This window comes from Galleria mellonella, unplaced genomic scaffold (genome assembly GCF_026898425.1).
Source record: "Galleria mellonella isolate WM207_F2 unplaced genomic scaffold, CSIRO_AGI_GalMel_v1 utg11558, whole genome shotgun sequence".
Taxonomy (NCBI): Eukaryota; Metazoa; Arthropoda; class Insecta; order Lepidoptera; family Pyralidae; genus Galleria; species Galleria mellonella.
Window position 1 is genome coordinate 59,905 of NW_026441977.1, and position 24,016 is coordinate 83,920.

A 24,016-nucleotide genomic window follows, 5' to 3' on the forward strand; every position below is an offset into this window, starting at 1 on the left:
TATCATGGGCGAAACAGTATACTCTGTTATATCCATGGTACTGCTCGTGTCTATAGGCGACGGTTACCACTTTCCATCAGGTGGGCCGTCAGCTTGTTTACCATTCTAAGTCGTATAAAAAAAAATGTATACTCTCTTAGCTCTACCGCAGTCATTGAAATATTATGCAATATACGTTTCCGCGGAAAACAAACTGTATCGAACGAGGTAAAGGTCAACGTACACAAACAATGGTTCGTTGATGTAACGCCGAATAACACTACGTTACGCGCCGGCGGGTGCGCGCGCGCAGCTTACGCCGGTGGCACACTGAGAAATGCTTCGCACAAGTCGGTCCCAATAATCCTATTAATATAATAAATCCGCAAGTCTGTAATGATGGAAAGTTAATGGATGTTTGTTACTCTTTTACGCAAAAACTACTGTCTCTTTACCAAGGATTTAAATAAAATTTGGTACACGTGTAAATTATATACTAATATAGTACACAGGATAAATTACTGATGCACACAGGTGGAGCTGCGGGATACAGCTAGTGTATAATATAGAAGTATTCTATGAATGAAAATTAATGAAATGAAAAAAAAAATCGTTAAAAACAAATAGCTAACAAGAATCTGATGGGGGAAAGGGATTGTTAGTAATGCAGACTACTAGTCCCATTGCTAGCAATACACCCTATCAGGTCGACCTCCACGTGGTCCTCCTGGAAACCATCATGCAGATTTCCAGATGTATTTATCACGGTGGGCTAACTGACCTACCTTTTAATATTCACCTATCAAGCCTAACTGGTGCCCTACCAGCGTATACCGTTAGCGCAGGTGGGTTTTCCATTCCCTTACGATCCATTAAAAAAACCTGATACAATATTTGCACCCAGTACATCCCAGCCGTAATCACCACACACCGTCTTTTTAGTTTTAACACCGCATTAGTATAGGTTTATGATCTAACGGAATTTTTATCTGCCTCCAGTCTGATGTTCGCCGAATAAAAAATCAGTACTTGTCAATATACGGCCCGCAATCATAGAGAACGGAGAGATTTCTTACCTAAAAACTATTAAAAAAATTTGATATCTGATATATTCTTTAAAAATAAATTAAAGTATGTCTAGATATTATGTAAAGTCACAACATGATAAGTAACAAATATCTGGTTATATTTGTTACTTATCATATTGCATTGCACAACGCCATCTAGTCCAAAACTACTAACAATTTCTACTTGGGACACTAAACAATTTATAAATACATTTATTTATTTATTCATTAGTACAAATATGTGTACATGGCGGACTTAATGCTAAAACCATTCTCTCCCAGTTAACCATAGGGAAGTGTCGGAATTCGCATTCGAGTGAATGCGGTACTAGTAATTATTGATATACATACATACTAAAATTACATATATAAACGAATTAATATATATAAATAACAAATATACTTACACATATATGACATATACTATATTGTACACGAAATTAAGAATAATATAAAGCGCTTACTGCTCAGATAAAGTAAAAAAATGAGCGTGAACGTTTTTTTTTTTTTGAAAGACGGTTTAGTTTAATTAATATGATTAAACTGTTTTTAATATATACATTTTGTACATAGAAAACATCTAGATAATTGGTGTATTTGTATTAACAAATATATACATATATTTACAAAAAGAAATACAATACAAATATTGTATGAAGATCGATCTCATGACCATTAGAAGAAGAGACAGTGTAATATTGAACCATTATACCAACGAAGTCATAAATCAGTAGCAATATTCAATACTGGAAATATTTTTACCTAAGTTAAAATTGCTCATTGGGTAATTCACGTAAATATATAAATTACAGTTTGAATCAAATTTGGTCTATTTATTTGCGACCCGTAGACCAAAAGATTGTTTAACACTGAAATTATTTTTTTAATGTGCAAAGTGCAAACAATTGTATTTTTATGGATATCGAACTCTGTTTCGATGTTAATAATTATTTTATCGTTGTTAATTAATTCTGAAATGTATGGTTTAGACTATAAAGTCTGAATTCGTTCTCCATTAAAGAAATAGCAGTTATTAATTTTAAAGTTCAAGTTCCATGCAACGAGTATGAATTATAAATAAATATTTTTTTAATGTGATATATATATATATATATATATATATATATCACTGCTGAACGTAGGCCTTCCCCAAAAGGAGAGGACTATGTATGTATATATACATATATAATAAATGAATTCATTTATCTATGCGTATGATGTGGTATATCCTTTAAATATTTATTTTTAATTCATTCAATCAAATAAAAATTAGTTAAATACATAAAAAAATTGTGCGCAAGACTTGCACTTGACCGGTTGTATCAATAATAAATTAATTACTTATAAATTATTAATTTAAAGTTCAGTTTCAAGAACTTTAAATTGTCCTTAAAAATTGGTATAGTAAAGGTTATTACTTTTTTTTTATAATATTTAGTATAAAGTTTTATATAATTCGTTTTTTCTTCATTCCAGATGTGACACACCCACGATGGCAGCCACGGATGGCCAAATCGTGGTAGCAGCGTCTCGTTGGTTGGACGAGGGTCACTATCTCAGAGAGTTCGCTGTTAAGAACCGACTGCCTAGCGTCGCCAAGATCATCAAAGGTCAATATGGAGGTCTCGGAGTACCCACACTACCAAGCCCAGGCCTTCAGAGCACAGCCCTACTTGTATCCGCAGGGAAGAGGAAAAAAATCATTGCTCAGGCCATAAAATTAAAAGAGGGAAGACGAATGGTCAGTGTAGGACCTAGAATAGCTATCCCTGATACTTATAAAGGATATTTTGAGCTGCTCAGCGAAGAAGGTAGAGCAGTACGATGTATAGAATCAGTAGCAGAACTATCAAGAAGAAAACTTGAAGATGGATGTTTAGTGAGAGAACCAGTTAGGGTGATTTGCGCTAAAACAGATCTAGAAGGTAATATAACAGCCGATGGAGCAAGAAATATGCCCGCTGGAGAAATCATTATGCCTAAAGGAGAGGCGTATTTAGGTAAAAATAAATATTTGAAATGCACTGACTCTAAAGGTGATACGGTATTGTTAAGTTTGGATCAGAGGGGAAAGTTCTCTGCTATAGCCAAAGAAGAGAACATAAGTGGAGTTCACACAGCTAAAACGTTGCTAACGAAACGATTGCCGATCACTGTAAGACTTGTGCATGGCACTCCACCGAGAGGACTAAAGAGTGCAAGCCATTTTGTTCCTGAATTGAGGTTGTTGTCGATGTTTGAAGAAGACCACGTATTTGCACTGCCTCTACCAAAAGAAGGTAACGCTTTAGTAGCCTTACCATTAGCGGCTCCTCTCAAAATGCAAAAATGTAAAAATGAAGAGCAGATCAAAAACTTTATGGAGTTCTCAAGATTAGTTGAGAAGTGCAATCGGTTGCTCGTTGATGTGGTTGATAGAATACATGTACTAGATGGTAAATTGGGTGATCCAAAGAGACTACTAAACGCGCCATTACATGCCCCACCTTTGTTAAAAACTGGATACTTCTTAAGAAGAAGCGCTTCTTCGGACACTGCCAATCAACACAAGCATATATCCCGCCACAGTCATATTTACAGTAGTCACAGAGATGAAAACAGTATTCCCGATGAATACGATGAAATTGATCAAATCTATGACTATGTGAGAGGGTTCGCGCCTCTACCTAAGAATTTAAAATCGCCATATTCTAACGAACCCACAAGACACGAATCGGCACCATCATCTCCTGCGCCGACGCCTATCCACATGCCTTTAATAACTGAAATAAAACCAGAACCGCCCCCTATAGAGACTATACCGACTAAAAAGCCTTTGAATGCCCAAAAAGCAGAGAAGAGAACACGCAAAACTGCCATAACGCCTAAGGAAACTCCTATTACAGTGTATAAAGAAAAATGTTCTATCGCTCCAGCCCCGAACAATTTGCCCAAGTTGTTTATAAAAAATAACGTGAACAGCAATAAAACTAGAATGGTGTTCCGTCAAAAAAGTAATTCTCCTACAAAAGAGAATCCTAGTCCAGTAACTAGTCCGGTACGTCCAATTACGAAAGGTGATTCTCCTATCTTTAACATAAGGTACAAGAGTCTTTCTAATATACATCAGGCTATGGAGTTAGATGGGACGTTAGATTCAAGCCACTCTGGTGGGAGAACGTCGGGAGATTCGGGTAACGGCCCGAAATTACCAGAAAAGAGATCAAGGAAACTGAGCAGGCCTAAATCGTTGACTAATCTCGTTTGGGAAATGAAAGGTTGCCCTGTGGAAACGGAGAAACCAAAACTTAGAGTAAAAAATGAGGGCTACAAGAAGATGGGAAATAAATTGTCTCTGGGAACCCAAAAGAAGGTGCCGACGCTGTATCTCTAATTATCTGGTAAGTTTTCTCTTTACATATTTTCAAAATACCAAAAAACAATTTAATTTTTTTTTTTTTACATTTTATTACTAAATATTAAAAGATAAAATCATTAGCATCCTTTGAAAAGAGTGCCTTTGTGAAAAGCGTCCTGCCAGTGCAATTGAACATTTTCACCAAAGCAATATGAGTTGGGAAACGACAATAAATTTTGAACCATCATAGTAACACGTCGCATCTTGGTGTTTAAATATATTTCAAATTTAAATCATCTTTAATCAAATAGACTTGTTTATAAGCTTATTCTTATTTTTACATAGAATTATTACTTATACTGTCACTTTACGTGCCGCTAATAATTTTAATGCTTGGAGGGAAGGAAACGGAGATCTAACAGCTCCATTGCTAGCATTATATGCTATCAGGTCGACCTTCATGCGGTTCCCCCTGAAAACCATCTTGGTCAATTCTTGTAGTATTTAACACGATGTGTCAACTGACCTACTTTCGTCCTCATCATCCCTCACTGGTACCTCGCCAGCGTATACCGATAGTGCAGGCGGGGTTATCGTACGTTATACTACATCTATGGGGTTACCATTCCATTATCACCTATTAAAAAAAAATATTCACCATGCACAATCAAAATTTTCCTGATTGCCAAATTCTTTCAACAAAATTAAGCGTTTAATATCAATTGAAAGATAAATTAACGGTCGATAGGTCAAATCAACTTTCTCTTTATGAATTTATTTAACTAGTTAATTAATCCAACAAGTTAACTACAATTTAACGAGATCGAGTTACATAAAGGTTTTGTATTAAGCCATAAGGATTTCAAGGTTACAAATTATCTGTACAAACTAGGTATGACATTAATTGAAAAAAGTTATTTATATTTTAGTTCTAGTTCAATCAATTTAATGTGGCAATTAGCACGCCATTTTTAGGGTTCCATCGCAATTTAGCGATTTCAAATGACTTCAAAATAGTGTCAATTTTGTTTTTTTTATTTTTTATTATTTTTATTTCAGCCGTTAACTGTCCACTGCTGAACATAAGCTTCCTCCATAAGGAGAATTTTGCCCGTAGTTGCCACGCTTGGCACACGGGTTGGCAACCGCAGTTAGGCTATTTATTAGCTATTTTGAGAGGGACGTCGCTGCCCATCCCTCTCCCTCCCTTAGTTGACTCTTACAACACTCACGGGAAAGAAAGGGGTGGCCTATTCTATGCCGGGACCGCACGGCAAAAATTTTGTTTTGTTGCCTCATAATTCTGTCATCTATAAATCGATTTCGAAATTTTTTTTATCTGAAAAAATAAACTTGCATATATATTCCCATAGAAACTTTATCGAAATCGGTTTGATTATTTACTTTTTAAAATCAAAATAACTGCTTCTGTCACGATTGAGGTCGGTTTTTTTGTGAAACAAAATCTTAAATTATTTTGATGATTCTTTTTACAACCGATAGGTTTTTACTTCTTCACTGGACCTACCATTGATTTGTTACGATAAAATTCTAAAACCAATATGAAAATAAACTAATTTAGATAATTAAAAAAAATTAAAGCCTTAATCAAGATAGATAGATACTCTTTATTGTTTCCCCCAAAAGATTACAATAGTAAACTTATTATAAATATAAACAATTACTTACAAGCTTTAGGGCTTAATAAAAAAATAAAAAAAAAAAACATTTATACTTGGTCTTATTAAAGACGGTATGTAAGGAAATTCTAAAAAAAAACAGTTAATCGTTTATGACCACATTATTTATTATAAAACATAACTATATAATCTATGTAATAAATGTATGTAGTCGCATAAAAACGGTAGAAGAATTAGTTTCCAAACACATATGTAGAAATACATATTGCGTACACGATTACAAAAGTATTAGATAAATGCTAAAACATTTTCCCATCCTCTGAATGTCACTAGTCTCCTATTTTCACAAAGCAAATTATTCACGATACAATCATAGAGTAAAATATTCCGTTTTCTAACTTTAGGCCGCTTGTGCACTTACTCATTTCATTTGTAACATTTTTTTTTTTCTTGATCGCCTCTAAAGTCGGATAGACAAAGGATCTAACCGATACAGCTTAGTTCGATGCATATGCTTTTTTTTGGACAACAATGTTTCTATTTGGCCTATAATCTGATAGCAGCAGTTATAATTACACATCGAGAGTAACGGTTTTAATAATGATTACTATTTTTTCTCTTATTTCATTCCTATTTATTAATTTTTTTTTTTGATGCTTTCAAAGTATAGAAGACCAGCCAATTGATGCAATATAAATAAGCTATTGTAACGAAGAAAGAAAACACAACTGCACTGCTATTTTTTACTTTTTTTTATTGACTTGAAAATGACGCTATACTGCCAGCATTTAGATTTAGAAAAAAATATAACTAATATTACTCGGGATGATATAAAGAATTTAACAATACCCTATACATCTAAATCTGTTCAGGTATTTAATTAAAGGTCATAGAATAAAAAAAAAACTTCCATATATAAATGGACCCTGAAAACATTAACAGTAGTTTTTTGGGCAGTAGTATAAAAAAATATTAAATAATCAGTATTCCGATTGTAATGCATACGGAATCTAACTTTGCCTCCTCGCACACATCGCTTGGCCTATCACGACATCCGAGTTGGACCAAGGAATTGCAAAATATTAGCAGATGTTACCGGCTTCCTTATAACTGTAATTTATACGGAGTTTACGTCGCGTGGGTTTCATGTTGAAATACTTAATGTTTTCTCATTATTAATTTTGATAAGCCCTCTGCTACATCGCAGTTTTTGACACAGACAGATTTTTTTGGGAGAACGCGGGCTTTCCTATTCCTTTGCTATCGTATATATATATTTTTTCATAAAACCGTCAAGAAATAAATAGCAAAATATCAGGTCCGTGTCACTTCAAATAAAAATGTTTGTATGAAATCTATGCAACTAAATAATTAAATTTAAAAATTTGGTGTCATAAACTACCTAGCAAGGTCTTTTATGCTACCTATCCATATTTATATTTTGTTATTATTGTTTCACAAGTGTTTATATCTCTATGATATATTAGAAGCACTTGTAAAACACTATGAATTCTATTATTTTATTGTATTGACACTTTTCGGTGGTTGCATAGATACATTTTCCAGTTACGTCAGTATAAGGACAGTGCCGACTCTTAATTAACATATTGATTACGCAAAACAGGCATATAAATTCCATAGATTAAAAATAGTACCTATAAATCATTAGAAAAAATAAACGATATGGATGATAAATAATTAAAAGCGCCAGCACTCAGTGAAAATTTAATATTAATAGAAATACGACACAAGTATATTTTGATCTGATAATATAATTACAACTATTTCAATTACGAGAAAATATCTTTTTGTGCAACGAGATGTACCATAGATATATTAGATAAAAAAATATATGAATTTAGAAAGCGAAATTGTATGTCTACCACTAAGTTCTACCAGTTATAATTTGTTAAGTTTTTTTTTTTACTTTTTAAAGAGAAAGGGCGGTTACAATGGCCGCTAAATGAATATAGGATTAATACGAGAGTTTATACCCTATCGACTGAATTATCAAAATCTAATTAGAATTTGACGTAATCGCAAAACGAGACTGTAAAAATATATATAGACGAATTAAGAAACTCCTCCTTTTGATAGGTCATCGTATCGAGAGTTTTTATACCTTGATTATTAGATTTCATGCACAATTTTTATGATGTCCTAAATATTATTCAATTTCTATAAATGGGCAATAACCATTATTACTTTATTTATTTATTTTACTCTTTATTGCACCATTAAAAAAATATACAATGACAAGTGAATAATTGAAGTGAAATACATTAACATAGATACAGATTGAAATATACACATAAAGGTACAAAAGGCAGTCTTATCGCTAGGGCAATCTCTTACAGACAACCTTTTGTTAAAGGAGAACACATAGAAAAAACTTATTATATTATTTATATTTATTATTATATTATTTATTTATACTTTATTGTACACAAAAACTACATTGTTATAATTTATTTTAATACAGATGTACAACAGGTGAATTTAACGCTGTAAGAGTTCTCTTCTAGCAAACTCTGAGTGGAAAGGAACATTAATTAATTACTTTTCCTTACATGGGCTGTCAGCTAGCCGTCAGTTTATCTAGATTAAAAAAAAAACTTTTTCATTATTTCTTATTTAATACCTTCGTCATAATTTAATACATTCGTCGAACACTCTTCTCGTACAACTAAACTCTTTTCTATACCGTTCGCAAACAATAATGTGTCATATAATAATCCAATATACAGAATGTGCAAATTGTACAATGACATTGACTGTAAATCGGATATTGACATATTCTATCAGAAATTTTCATTGTATCGAAGCATTACATACATTGATAACCTAATAGTTTATAAGCATAGTTTGGTAGTTTTGTTTTTGATTCTTGTTTTGTATCTAGTTTTTATCATTAATTCTTTTTGTAGTAAAAATCAACCTATTCTGTTTCATCTCTGTGAATGTTGAGTACAACTATAATTGGTTTGCAAACTTATAATGCTATTGTTGTATTCTATTGTTAAAAGTTTTGTTTGTAATCTGTTGTTGTACCACAAAAATAAAAATAAAATAAAAAAATAAATAATTATTCCTTTGATAAAAAAAACATTTAACTTTATTCTGCGAGCAATTTGACCTGTCAATGTATATATTTTACGTTAATTATACTCGCTTTTCATAAATTTAGATATTGAAATGGTAAATGCACATTGTTACAAATGAGCAGGTGAATCGATGCGCGAAAGTTTTGACATTTAGGTACCAACGGGTAGCACTTGTTACGAGAGATTAAATAAATAACAGACACGCAAGTTCATTTATAGAATTACAAGCTTATATCTGTGACTTAATTCGCATGGCTTGAAAAATAATTACTGATTGAGGTAAAAAGTAGTCTATGTCCTTGTCCATCCTATATAGTATGTATATATCAAATTACATAGTTATTGGTTAAACCGTTAAGGTTATAATATACTAAACAAATAAACTTTCACATCTATAATATTCCTCACCAACATTTCCACCGTTAACTGTCTTCTAAACTGTGCTGAACATAAATTTCCAAGAGAGAGGTTTTGCCAGTAGTTGCCAAGCTTGGTAAAGGGTTGGCAACTGCAGTAAGCTTTTGATAATGTTTTAATAGGGACGCTGCTGCTTATCTCTCTACCATTAAGTTTTCTCAGTCGCCTCTTACGACACCCACGGGAAAAGGAACAGGGAGCCTATTCTATGCCGGTACCACACGGTAATCTCCATCTATATTAATCTATTAATGTCATATCGCTGTGCGCAAGTTGTTTTTTTTTTTTTTCAAATTTTATTTCTTAATTTCCCATATCTTACACGGATACTCATAAATTATGCTGAATTCCCAAACGACATCATTTGAATGGAAGGACGTGACTAATTATCATATTCTTGTTATGATTTCGATATAAATTACTTCATGTAAAAAAAAAATCTAGAAATTCTTAAAGCCACCTTTATGCGAGTAATAGTAGTAATTTATTTATTTATTCTTTATTCGTCATGTTACAAAAAAATGTTTGGTACAAAAGGCGAACTTAATGCCATATAGCATCCTTCTCACAGTCCACCGAAAAATAATGAAATTGAAAGGGAACTGAATAATTTTATAACATTAGTAATAATATGCTGGATGCTACAAAAAATAACAATTATCATCATCATCATTATCATCTTTCTGTCCTCATCATCATCTTTTTAACCTTATACGAATTTGGAGAAAATGCGAAAATGATTTTAATTATGTCATACAAGATTTTGACTTTTGGATATCAATTAAATTGTTTATTACTAAAGATCCTTTTCCGTGGATATTGTGAAAGACAACTAAGATAACTTCATAATCATGAGATGGGTAGTAGCCTCTCACTTAAAAACATCACCAAAAGCTAACTGCGGTTGCCAGCCCGCCTGTCAAGCACAACAGATACTGGCAAAATAAATTAACGAAAACACTTCATTCCCTCCAAAAAATGATATAAATATTAACAAGTGTTAATATTAGTGGACAGTTAATGTCTAATATGACGATATTGATACAAAAAAGCAAACCTTTCCTCGTTATAATATTAGCATAGATTTAGATTAAAAAAAAAAAAAACAAAAATATTTACAAATGATTTATTTTAAAGAGAAAAATACTTTTCACCCGACCTACTTTAAATCTATCTTAAAAGATCCGCATTACGAATCGATTACTTAACAGCACATTCAATTTTACCTTGTACTACAAATTCCATTGCGTTATTAGGTAATTTATATTGTTTGGCACGTCTGCACATTTTCTATTCTGCTCTGAGACATCATTGTATTGCATCTTGCGCGTTGCTGTAACCTTTTGAGTAGGAATGTAATAATCTATAGTAAAATGTACTGTAGACGTTGCAAAATGGCGGAAAATGTTTTTTTTTTATGTTGTTACCTTTTTTTTACTTTAGTGTTTACCCGTGACTTCGTTCGATCGGGATGTACTTCTTCACCCCATATTCATAATATAATTATAATATAAATAAAAATGTAATTTTATCATCATATCAACTCTTAACTGTCCACTACTGAACATAAACCTCTCCCTTGGGAAGTTTTGCCAGTAGTTGCCAAGTTTATCAAGCGGATTGGCAACCACAGTTAGGCTACATGTTTTAATAGAGACGCTACTGCCCATCCCTTGATGTCTCTTAATCGCCTCCTCCGACACCCATTGAAATAAAAATATCCTTACTAATAAAAAAATGTGAAAATGAGTTTGTCACTGTTTGCTAAAGATTCGATTTCACCTTATAGAGATAATACCTAGTTGGTTGCTTATGCATTAAATTACACCAGTGTCGTCTGCAAATGCACCGATGCACTCTATTAGATTAATTATGCGATTCTCGCATGCCCCGAAACCATTAGAGTGAACAAAGGAAATGCTAATTTCATAGTAAATAATGTTACTTACGTTACACGGATTCTAAATAATGCATTCAGATGTTTATAATTACGCGTTCATGATATTATAATTTTAACGAATAATCTAAACCGATATTTAACGTTTGTATCTTTAAATTGTTACCGTGTTACATTCAGACAAGGCAAACAAAATTTCAGAGAATTATAGGTTTTTTTTCTATTTTTTTTTATACCACTGAGGTGGCAAACAAGCATACGGCCCACCTGATGGTAAGCGGTTACCGTAGCCTATGAACGCCTGCAATACCAGAGATATTACGCGCGCGTTGCCGACCCTGAAGAAACCTCTTTACCCCCCTTTTAAAGAACCCCATGCTGTAGTCTCTTAGGAAAACCTCGGCAGCTCATCATCGGGAGCTCATTCCATAACCTGAGTGTTAGTGGGAGAAAGCATCTCTGAATTCTATTACTATCTCCTTCCTATACAAATATCGTCTACCTATAATTTCATTATATTATTAAGATTATTAACTTCGAAATAGACGTGTAGACGCTAGGGAATAACTCGTGAAGTTATAATTTGACGCCCCCTTTTACATCCTGATAGAGTTGACGGGATTAGTTACGCATCATTCCCTCCTTCCCACCCAACTCCCCCAACTGCCTCCAGTAATTAATTCATCTTCAGGTATGACCTTCCAAGTTTCGTGCCAACTACAAATTGTCGACATTTCTTTATTATTTATAAGCCATCCGACCATTTTGCGGTGACTCTAATTGGGTTTAATGCTCTAATGGACAGGCGAGGCTCTGCACCTATATTTCGCACGCCATGAGCCGCACCCAAGTTTATAACTTACGTTACGGGTAAATACTTTCATATAATAATATTTATTGTCAGAAAAAGTAATTAAAACATTTTTATCATCATCATCATCATCATATCAGCCATTATCTGTTCACTGCTGAACATAGGTCTCTCCCATAGACTGCCATAAGGAACGGTCCTGAGCTACCTGCATCCACTGACATCCTGCAATGTATTTGAAGTCGACTCTCTTATCTAGTGGTGGGTCGTCATACATCGCGTTTGCTTGTACGGGGCGCTACTCAAGTCCCCTTCGGTTGTCAGTTCTTCGAGTTATATATATATATACGAACTAAGAACCTACTCCTTCTTAGTCGCCTCTTACGACACCCACGGGAAAGGAAGCGATTATCCAATATATAATTATATAATATCTAAATAAATTATATATATATATCCTATACACTAAGAGCGCTTACATTTTACAGGAGCGTCACAAAATACTAAGTACATTTTCTGGTTTTTGCTATCGAACCGATAGAAGGGACTCGCTCTATTATACAGCGGGCAGGATTAACTCGCATACATAATTGATATATTTATAGATCACTGACCATTCCCTATGGGGGAGTAAAAAACTTGACTCTAGTTTTTTATACCAGTCCTGTTGGACTTGGGCACTGCATTTACACTAAAACAATATGAGATCAATATTTAACGCATGTCTTCTCGTTCTGATGCGAATTCTGAGGTGACAGGCGGTTTAATCTATTATATATTAATATTGTAAAGAGACGTTTGATTGTTTGTTTGTAATTGATAAACTAAAGAACTACATACATACATACTTTACCACCATTTTACCAGAGGGAGATTTTGTACAAAAATCGTTTGCTTAGGTACTTTTGTCCCATTTGTGTTTCAACCGTCAAGCAGTTATGTTGACACGACTGTGTTTCGGTTTGAACGGTGGGATATGGTAGTAAATGTACAAGGTATAGAGGAATAACACTTGAGTCCTCAGGAATGGCAACGCATGGGTAGTATCATGGGCGAAACAGTATACTCTGTTATGTCCATAGTACTGCTCATGTCTATAGGCGACTGTTACCACTTTCCATCAGGTGGGCCGTCAGCTTGTTTGCCATTCTAAATTGCATTTAAAAAATGCATACACAAATTGAAAGACTATTGAATTTTAAAAATTCTTTCACCAATAGAAAGCTACATTATCAATAACATAGGTTACATATTATTTCGCAAATTTTTCCTATCCATGTAAAGCCAGACAGAATTGCTAGTCTAAACTAATATTATAAAGATAAATGAATTTATTTTTTATTTCTAATAGATAAACTAAAAAATACGTTATCGTAACCGTCAAGAAAAGAGCATAATCCTTTTTAAAACGCCGGCAGCACACCTGCAATGGCGTTGGTGTTGTAAGTGATCATAGGCGGTGGTAGTCACTTACCATCAGGTGAGCCGCATGCTCTTTGTCCCAGTTTTATAAAAAAAAAAGAAAAAAAAACACATAACTGGTTATAAAAAAAAATGCAATTTAAAAGTACTTGTAGAAAAGTCTATTTAAATTAATATGATTTGATTTCATGTTATTTGAAAAAGACATTTTATATAGATAGATAGATACTCTTTATTGTTTCCTCCAAAAGATTACAATAGTAAACTTATTATAAATATAAACAATTACAAGACATAATCACAATTAGAAAACAATGGACGACAAAAATACACCGAATTAACCTGCTTCTTTTAGAAGTCAATTTTTAAAATCGTACGAAACCTGGACGGATTGCTAATGTACTTATATATATATATATATACATAATATATAAATACAAAGTCATCATAACACGTCCATCAATAGTAATCAAAGCTATCCTATAGAGTGCGCTGCGCGCGGGACGGTTGCGTAAGCGCCGCCCGACCCGTTCCAAGATGTGTCCGCTGATAAACCTGTCTAATAATAGTCCAGAGCATCCGTTATGCGGAATATCGGAAAGCCATTTATATACAATCGTACCCTTATTAACTTTTTATAACTATAGCTACCTACTAGCAAAATCCAGCAGACAACGTCCTATTTTATAATAGAATGGGCAGGCTGACGGCCTACCTGATGGAAAGTGGTACGAAAGATACGCCTTTAAATATAAACGGCACAATGATATTACAGAAAACTCTGCAAATCTTTTTAGTAGCTGTGATGAATTACTAATTGCAAGACCTAAGATTGTTTTTTTTTTTTTTATTCTTTATTGTACACAAAAGGTTATTAAAATGTAAAAACAAACATAATAGTGCACAAAGGCGAGCTTATCTCCAATAGAGATTTCTTCCAGCAAACCCAATATGAGAAAACTGACAGTTAATTAGTCGTTACAGTCACACATGTGTACCAATCGACTTAAATGTTATAGTTAAAAATAAATAAATAAAATGTCTTTACAATTGAAAAAACCAATAGGTATAAATAAATAAATAAATAAAAATATATATAAATAGATAGATATATATTATAAATGAAATGGTAACTCCGCATAGTAATTCTATATAAAAAATAAATATAAACATGTTTTATATCCAAATTCTGTGCCTCTAGTGAGAAAGGGTTCAATTCAAAATGGTCACTTTTCAGGAGAGCCAAAAAACTATTTTAAATAAAGAAAAAAAATTCTGCTGCTTTTATTATTTGCTAATTGAACAAGTCAATGATTGCATTTATAGTAATTTTTTCTCCTCTTTCTTATGAAATTGTCGGTTTTTGTGTAAAACCTATAGTTTTAAAAATAATTCTATTATACCTAATCACACTTAACAAAAATATTAAAATTATCATGTGAAAATAGTTTTAAGTTGAATTAAAACTATTTTATTGAATATGAAGAAAAAAATGATTGTGTATTTTACGCTATAAAAAATAATCGCTATTTAATGGTGTAAAAGGGTTCAAATCGAACTGATTCATTTTACAAAAATATTTTTTGTAAAATATTGTAGTTTTATTTCTAATTATGACTTTTTTACCACAAATATTTTGTTAATTGTAGCCTTTTACATGTTTACTATCTCTATTGTTTTTAAAGATATCGTTACGATTCTTATACCGTTCGAAAGAGAAAAATTTGCTTATTTAAAGTAGCCTAAAAAAGAAAAAGGCTATAACTTGAGTTATACCCTTTCTCACTAGAGGCACAGAATTCTAGTATGGCACGCAACCTATTCAGTTTATATAGTCATCTGTAATAATTATTAATAGAAAATTCAATATAAAGAAAAAAAGTTTTAATTCCAAATTTAAATTCTCCAAATAGAAAAAATGGTAGGTTCTTACGTAGCTTTATAATATCTAGTTTGTAATGTGCTTAATGCTGACCCTTAAATTCAAATACAGTTAAAAAGAGAAAAAAAATACTTACATACTTAAAATCTAAGCTAACCTTAGGATATAACCCTAAATTAATATAACCTATCTTGCCAAAAAATGGCGGGAATGGATATGCCGATCGATACTTGAATCTGTGACGGATTAAAACAATCATGCTCTATGGTTAAATTTTACGCAAACATCATTCAAGATCGTGTCTTTTGATATGTCTTGAACTTGACTCGGATTGTTTTGACCTTTATAATAAAAAACCTCATAGACGTTATAGCCTTAGGCATATAAAACAAAACTATATAAAACTGTTGATGTGTTTAATCTCTATCTATTACACACTTTTTATTTACATAACAGATTTTTTCTACATAAAACAGCTACGTCAGTTATTAGTTATTTTAATTTGAAACTAAATTACTAAATACTCTTTTGAGGGCGAAGCAATAGACTGAGTTGTGGCCATTTTGTATTGCTATGGCACACTTACAAACGAAAATTGTATTTAGCTTTAACTTAGCTTTATGTATTTTTTTTACTTTTTATTATTTATGTTATCTCGCTTTTTTTGTATATCTATGTTGTAATTTGTGTGCTGTAAGTAAGTAATGCAAATAAATTATCTATCTATCTATCTGAATCGATTCTGATAAAATTTCTATGGAACCAATCTAAAAGTGTATCTCAGATAAAAAATAATTTTTCAGATCGGTTTACAAATGTCAAACACAAAAAAATACTACCGAATTGATGACCTCCTTTTTTTTTTAATCGGTTTAAAAGTAAAAATACAAATTTTAATCAAATATGGTTCTATATGTAATAAAAAGAGAGCAATAATATTTTTCACTTCTGTTAAATTAAAAAAAAAAAAAAACATACCAAGAGAAAGAAAATATGAATGTTTTGTAATTATTTCTTGTGATTGTTTATATTTATAATAAGTTTACTATTGTAATCTTTTGGAGGAAACAATAAAGAGTATCTATCTATTTTTTTAATTATTGCATAATTCATAGACTATATATCTAAAAACTATTGCTTTAAGAGTTCCTTGAGGTACATTGAACCTAAAATTATGATAGCAATCATCAAAGTGTCATAGTTAACGTAATTACTAGATTAAACCCTGGAACCTTGTCGCGTTCACTCGTGTGTAACAACGAAATGTTAAAAAGATATAAGTACAAATAAAAATTATATATTTACGTCCTGCACAGTAAATGTCAAATCCTGACGTTGGTCTAGTGGTTCGAATACCGGCTTCGAGACCTTCAAGTATCAGCTTCGATCTGGGTGAAACGAAATGACATACCTAGATTGGTTTACCACATACAACTATCTGTTATATTAATCAGGTCTTGGGTTCGATTCTCGGTCGTGGTACATTAAGAAACAAAAGCTTTTTACTTATTTTATTTGCACGGGCCATATCAACTATCTTTATTCTATAATTCACATACTGGTTATCATTTTTGAGTACGTATAATAGGTCTATGAGTTATCATAACTTGAGGTCTATTAATAGTTGATCCAGAATGAAAAAATGCAGGTACAAAGCCAGTCAATTAAATTTTAAACCGACTTTAAAAATGTAACTTTGTACAAAAGTCGATTGCTTGGGTACCTCTGTCCTATTCGTGTTTCTACCGTGAAGCAGTTGATTGCATGGCTGTGTTTCGGTTTGAAGGGTAGGATATGGCGTGAATTTACTGGATACAGAGAAATAACACCTGAGTCCTCAGGAATGGCAACGCATGGGGGGGTATCATGGACGAAATAGTATATTCTGTTATGTCCATGGTACTGCTCATGTCTATAGGCGACGGTTACCACTTTCGATTAGGTGGGGCGTCAGCTTGTTTGCCATTCTAAGTTGTATAAAAAAGAAATAATAATAATTAGTCTTCTTACTTCGTAACGTTTTTTTATTATTTTATCTAAAAGAATGTACTTGCAGATTGGTCCCACGGAAGTTCTATCAAAATCGGTTCAACAGTTTAATTTTAAAGTTTTTCAAAATAACCGACTCTGTCACAATTCAGTTAGATTTTTTCGTGAATCACAATCTATCTAGTAAATGAATGCTTACATTTTGAAACATAATACAAAAGTTAGCAAACTTACTACACTACTTCTTTCAAATATTCCCTGATATATTAAATTTAATAACAATTGATGATGAAGAAGTTGATATTGGCTGTCAACTGTCCTCTGCTAAACATAGGCGTTCCCATAAAGGAGGTTTTGCCAGTAGTTGCCATGCTTAGAAGGTTGTTTGGCAACCACAGTTAGGCCAGTGATATTTTAAGAGGAACGCTGCTTATCCCTCGACCGTTAATGTCCTTAGTTGCTTCTTACGACATCCGCAAGAAAGTAAGGGGAGACCTATCCTATGCCGGGACCGACGCGCCAAATTAACAAAAATTACTGAATGAATAAAAGTGACAAGGTTTTTTTATACTTTTCACATACGCTTACATAGCAATTAATCCATCAAGGCACCATCATTGTAATGTACTCTTCAGGCTATTATTATGTCTATTAGATTTAATAGTTAACATTAAGTTAAAGGTTAAAATCGAGCAAATTTGGTATCAAAAAATGTCTAAATTGGTTCCATTTGCACTGTAAATTATTGAAATCGTATTGAATTTTTATCCGATTGACAAAAAAGATAGAGATGTGTTTATTTTCCTCAAGAAAATATCGTACAATTAAAAAAAAATTAACAGTAGCATGACTATTGAGGAATTGGTGCAAAACATTCAAAATTTTTAATTTGGAACAAATATTTAATTCGCTATAAAACTCAGTATAAAGAATCCTAAACTAACCGTACGTGAAAAGGTCTTCTCATGCTGTAGAATGTATTACGACAGAAATATCTTGAATTGAAAAATCTAAATTGGAAAAAAAAATTGCAAGTCTGCCATATTAACGTATAAGGGTTATTATTTTTGAGTGTCTTCCTTAAGTATTGTTTTTGTTTGGGGAACCATGCGCAGCGATTCCGGTCGATCACTCTGGTAGTACTCAGCCTGATCTCTCTGATTTAAGGGATCTAGTTTCGACTGTCTTCGTCATGTCCGCTTGTAAATAGAATTGCTTTATCTGTTTACCACGAATTTTCCGTCTTGCCATCTCTCTCTAACACGACACGACACAATGAAATAGCACTTTCTCACAGTCCCGAAAAGGAATAGAAATGAATAGAACCGTTACCTCGGTAAACCTTAACTATGACGGCACGATACTATAACGAATATTGAAAATGTAATAATTGGAAATGCGACTAAAAATAAATTTGAACATAGATAAAGAATAATGCCTACGTTCTCAATATCTTTCCATGTCTTTAAATGATTGTGTAAGGGGTTTTTTTACAATAAGAAAAACTCAAAAACAATTTGATTTTTACAACAAATTTTATACATTAAATATTGAAATATCTATTTTTCATTGATTTCATCATTATCATACCGTCATAGTGGTAGAATACTGACGGATCTGACAAATGTTACATATAAAGATCCGTCAGTATTCTACCACTATGACGATATTAGTCGTGTACTGTCCACTGCTGAACATAGGCCTCCCTCAAAAGAGAGTTTTGCCGGTAGTTTGCACGCTTGGCAGGCGGATTGGCAAGCGCAGTTAGGTTTTGGTGATGTTTAAAGAGGGACGCTGCTGCCCATCGCTTCTTACGACACCCACTGGACAAGAAGAGGTATCCTATTCTATGCCGGGATTACACGGCAGACGCCTTTTTTTAATTAACATCGGTTTATATAATTAATTCCAAGAATTCAACTAATTTAATGTTACTTACAGTGGGTAAAATTAAGTCCCTAAAACCTTGATTGTTTTTAAATGGATAAGAATATATACATATTTAATGTTTTAATTATTTTCTTTAAGCAAAAATAAATCTAATTAAATTATTGTTAATTAATTTTAACTTCTCTACTTTCAGATCTTCGGCAGAACAGGAGAAATATCAACATAAAGAAGACATGGGAATCAAGAAAACTAAATAATAGGAGAAATACAACGACAACATTATTGTACTTACTTATTAGTTTGCCTTCATTAAAAACCTATTATTTTACATAGACACACCCTACATTGATTTGCTTTTTTTTTAATTTAGAATTTTGGCTCACTAGCCTTCGACCCAAAAATACAACAAAAAAACAATACTTGCAACATATTCTTTCAAAATTTTAAACTGTCTATAATAATAGTTTTTATACATTTATATTATAAATATAACGTTAAATTGGATTCATTACTGGCATAAAGAAATCTAAGAATTTGTACTTGCTATAGAATATATTGGAACTAAAATTACGTAACCTGCAATACCGCCGCCGCCTTTTTTTTTTTAGCGTTTTAATTATCTATTTGGCGCGTTTGTAAATTGATATAATTGTTAGGTAATTATTAAAAAATATGTTTTTTTATGTAAATACAAAATATTTTTTTACATAATTTGAATCCAAATGTATCACATTAAGTACAAATAATTAAATTGAAATAGAAAGAAATATATATTTTTTCCTATGATGCAAGCGTAAGGAGATCGAATTTATTTTTCAATAGGTTATTAATGGAGGCAAACCATAAAATAAATTATGTCGTATTGAATTAAATAAAAAAAAAAAAACTTGTTTTTGATCTCTTAATAATTATAAATCGTTATTTATGATTTAATGCCATATTACGGTGTAATACTATTGCGATGTTCTTTTAGATGTAGGAATATGTAATTTTAATTCTCCTTTAGTCCTCTAAATTTTGGCATATTACTAGTAAATTAGATGATAAAATTCCTAATTTCTTTTATTGTAAACCAAAAAAGCGAGGTGCCTTATTAAGTAAAAAAAAGACATTTCTTTCAAATAAAATGTAATACATTTGTGATGATGCTCTATTCAAACTGATACGGTTGTATGGGACCGGAAAATTTGTATGACCTTGTGTGGACTTAACATTTTTTTACAATCTTTCTATAGTAACAGTTTTAGACAACATTGTTCGTAAAATTGTTTTTCCTTGTTTTTTACAATTTTATGCCGTATTTTAATAATCTGATATCTAGTTTTGTTTTTAATCTAATATCTCTGGTCGGTTTATAATCTTAAATAATGACAAGGAAATTACGTTTTTCGAAATAATTTTCTTGGCCTAAAATAAAATTGTATGTACAACATACAGGGTATAAATTTGCATATTTACATTAAAAAGTAAAGTATTAAAAAACAATACTAATATTTAAAAAATACTAATTTAAACACTTATGACTAGGCTGTTTGGGCCATGCTCTTTGCCTGTCCATTTTAGACGAATTTTATAACACCAACTAATTTAAAACTAAAAAAAAAGCGTTTTAAAGCGCCCTCTACATATCTTGTTTATAGCTAAGATTATGAACTAAGTTCTTAATCTTAGGTATCACGTTATGATGAGAAAATTATTAAAAACTTATATTAATAACCCATAAACCGTATCATTTGATATTCATAAACAGAAATATATGGGACGTATTTAACAGCTGTTTAATCCTTATTATAATTACAAATAATTTTAGTTTTCTCTCTTCTTTTTCATTACATGACAAATAAATCTATTTGGATAACAATTCGTAGAGATGTAGTTTGGGAACTTAATATCAAGAACAAACATGGTTAATAATGTATGATGTGTAATGTCAAAGTTAATTCATGTTAGGTTTCTATATGTTTATTATACTAGCTGGAAATATAATAGATGTATTTAAAATACTTGTACAATGGAAATTGTACAAATATTTTAAATAATATCATACATAAAAGAAATCTTAATATAAATTGTATATGTATACTTTCATCCATGCTACAACAATGTCAGTTGATTTCCTACATATAGCATCAGACTGTATGGTCCAGTTAACTTTGTTTGCTTGCAAAAAATAACAAATTTAAATGCAACAAAAATACTCATCTACTTATTTTAGATAGAATTTTATTTCCAAAATAGGTTGTTTTGGAAATAATATTTAATATTAAAAACATTTGATGTAATATCCCATTTAAATTTCCCATTTACCTTTGCTATTAAATGGTAGATATCTTAGACGATTCCACTGGTTCCAATATATATTTTACTTCATCGAGAAATGGTAGCTATGAATATCCAATTATTAAGTAAATAGTTTTAAATGTCAGCAATATTGTTTAAATATTTTCACCTAGTACTTTTAAGCTATATTTTCATTTTAGCCATTACCTATCCACTGCTGAGCCCAGACCTTCTCAAGATTACCATAAGGAACTGTCCTGAGCCCCCTGTATACATATTCATACTTTTATCTACGTAATTGGGTTAAAAGACTGATAACTGCCTCCCTTATATTTCCGTCTTTTATTAAATAATAATAATACATATATAATTTTAAGAGAACCAGTCACAAAATATCTTTGTTTAGTTTTTAAGATGTAATGAAATCTTTTTTGATACCTATGCATTTATCGTGTTTATTATATACAGTCATAGAGTTATAGATTTTTTTTATACTATACCTATTTACTATATTTAATTTTTTGTCTGTACTTTATAGTTTTGGATATCAGGAAATTGGTATGTAATTTTAATAAATTCTATATTAATAACATAAGTACCGGTACAAAATCGCAACAATTCTTTTAGTATAGCGCCATCTACCATTTAGTTACAAAAAGTTTTGGTTGTTGTCTTTACCAGTATATGTCGTAGGAGACGCAATTTACCATTTAAACAAAATATAAAATATTTAATATTTGAATTCTCCAATTATATGACAATATTAAAAAAATTATATTACCTTTGGGACGATATTTCAAAACGTATTGCGTGTATAAATGTAATAAATATTTTACAACAAGCTAAAAATTTAAAAGAATATTATATTATGAATACAATGAAGTTTCAGTAACACAAACAGTTGTTTGTATTTGAATCAAACACGTTAACTAGGGTTAACCTGTGGTTAGCTTAAGATTAACCTTAAGTGTTAACCTTAGAGGATACTATGGGAGGAGCTATGGGTATACTAAAAACATTGAAAGTACATATACAATTTTTAAGCCAAACCCCCATTTAAATTAATTTTAAATACACCAATGGTACTTACTTGGTACCATATTTATGACACAAAATACACATGTTATAATACTTTTTCCTGATTCTCTAACTATAAAACATTAGTTAGGTTTACTTACTTAAATATTTTCACTATATGACAATTTGATAACTTTCTTGGAGGTTCAAATAAACAACGAGATTAGGTAATTATAAATTTTGAATCTTCGACAAATTTTATCATTATATTAGACAGAAGTAATGAACTCTCTAATGTTTAATCCAAATTAAATTCACGATGTTTATATTTAAGCTAGCGTGTCCAATTTCCAATAATTTCTTAGGATATTTTCTAATTAATGTCATTATCGTAATATTTCATTTCTCAATATTGTAATTCACATAAAATAAATAAATGAAATGATATTCAAATAAAATATTTTGTTTTATTTAAAAAATATCTGTAAATATTAATATTATTTAATTTAGTTATATTTAACGTATTCATATTCTTAAAATTGCATTTTTTTTAAGCTTTAGCAGTACTACAAACAGCATTACAAAAACGAAGTAGGTATTCATCTCTAAAAGTCCAAGATTCCACGATAAACTCTTTATTGGGACACAATTGGTAGAACAGATTGATAAGTTCAAGAATCTGAGAAGTTGAATGACTGAAACAGAAGATCATGCTTAAGAAATCGAAGTTCGCATTGAGACAGCTTACTCGACTTTCTTTAAAATAAATTGTGTGTAATAGAGATCAAAATATTAATCTAAGACTACATATGATAATATCAGCTGTTAACTATCCAATGTTCAATTGGCCTCTCCCTATAGGAAGGGTTTGCCAGTAATTGCCACGTTTAGCAGGCGGGTTGGCAACTGCAGTTAGGTTTTAGGTGATGTCTTAGTCGACACCCATGAGAAAAGAGATGGTGGCCCATTCTATGCCGGAACCTTCACTACGACAAGACTACATATATTACGCTGCTATGTCTTCTCTGTACTACTGTATGACATAGAGACGTAAACCCTCACACAGTACACAATAAGGGAACTGGAAGCGTTTGAGATGTGGACATGTCGTATTTTGAAAATATTATGAATTTACATGGTACAGAGAAATAACACCTGAATCCTCAGGAATGACAACGCACAGGGGTATCATGGGCGAAACAGTACACTCTGTTATGTCCATGGTACTGCTCATGTTTATAGGCGACGGTTACCACTTTCCATCAGGTGGGCCGTCACCTTGTT

At 31.7% G+C, this 24,016-nt stretch overlaps 1 protein-coding gene across 1 annotated transcript in view; it reads left to right on the top strand.

The window, feature by feature from the left end:
• LOC113511515 (uncharacterized) overlaps positions 1 to 23,190 on the top strand; it is a 70,116-nt gene extending 46,926 nt beyond the window's left edge. Inside the window, exons 3-4 of the mRNA XM_052893454.1 lie at positions 2,523 to 4,426; positions 19,629 to 23,190. Of these exons, the coding sequence (XP_052749414.1) occupies positions 2,539 to 4,419 (1,881 nt within the window). The 5' untranslated portion in view covers positions 2,523 to 2,538 and the 3' untranslated portion in view covers positions 4,420 to 4,426; positions 19,629 to 23,190. The remainder of the gene's footprint in view (positions 1 to 2,522; positions 4,427 to 19,628) is intronic.
• The last annotated feature ends 826 nt before the right edge of the window (positions 23,191 to 24,016 follow it).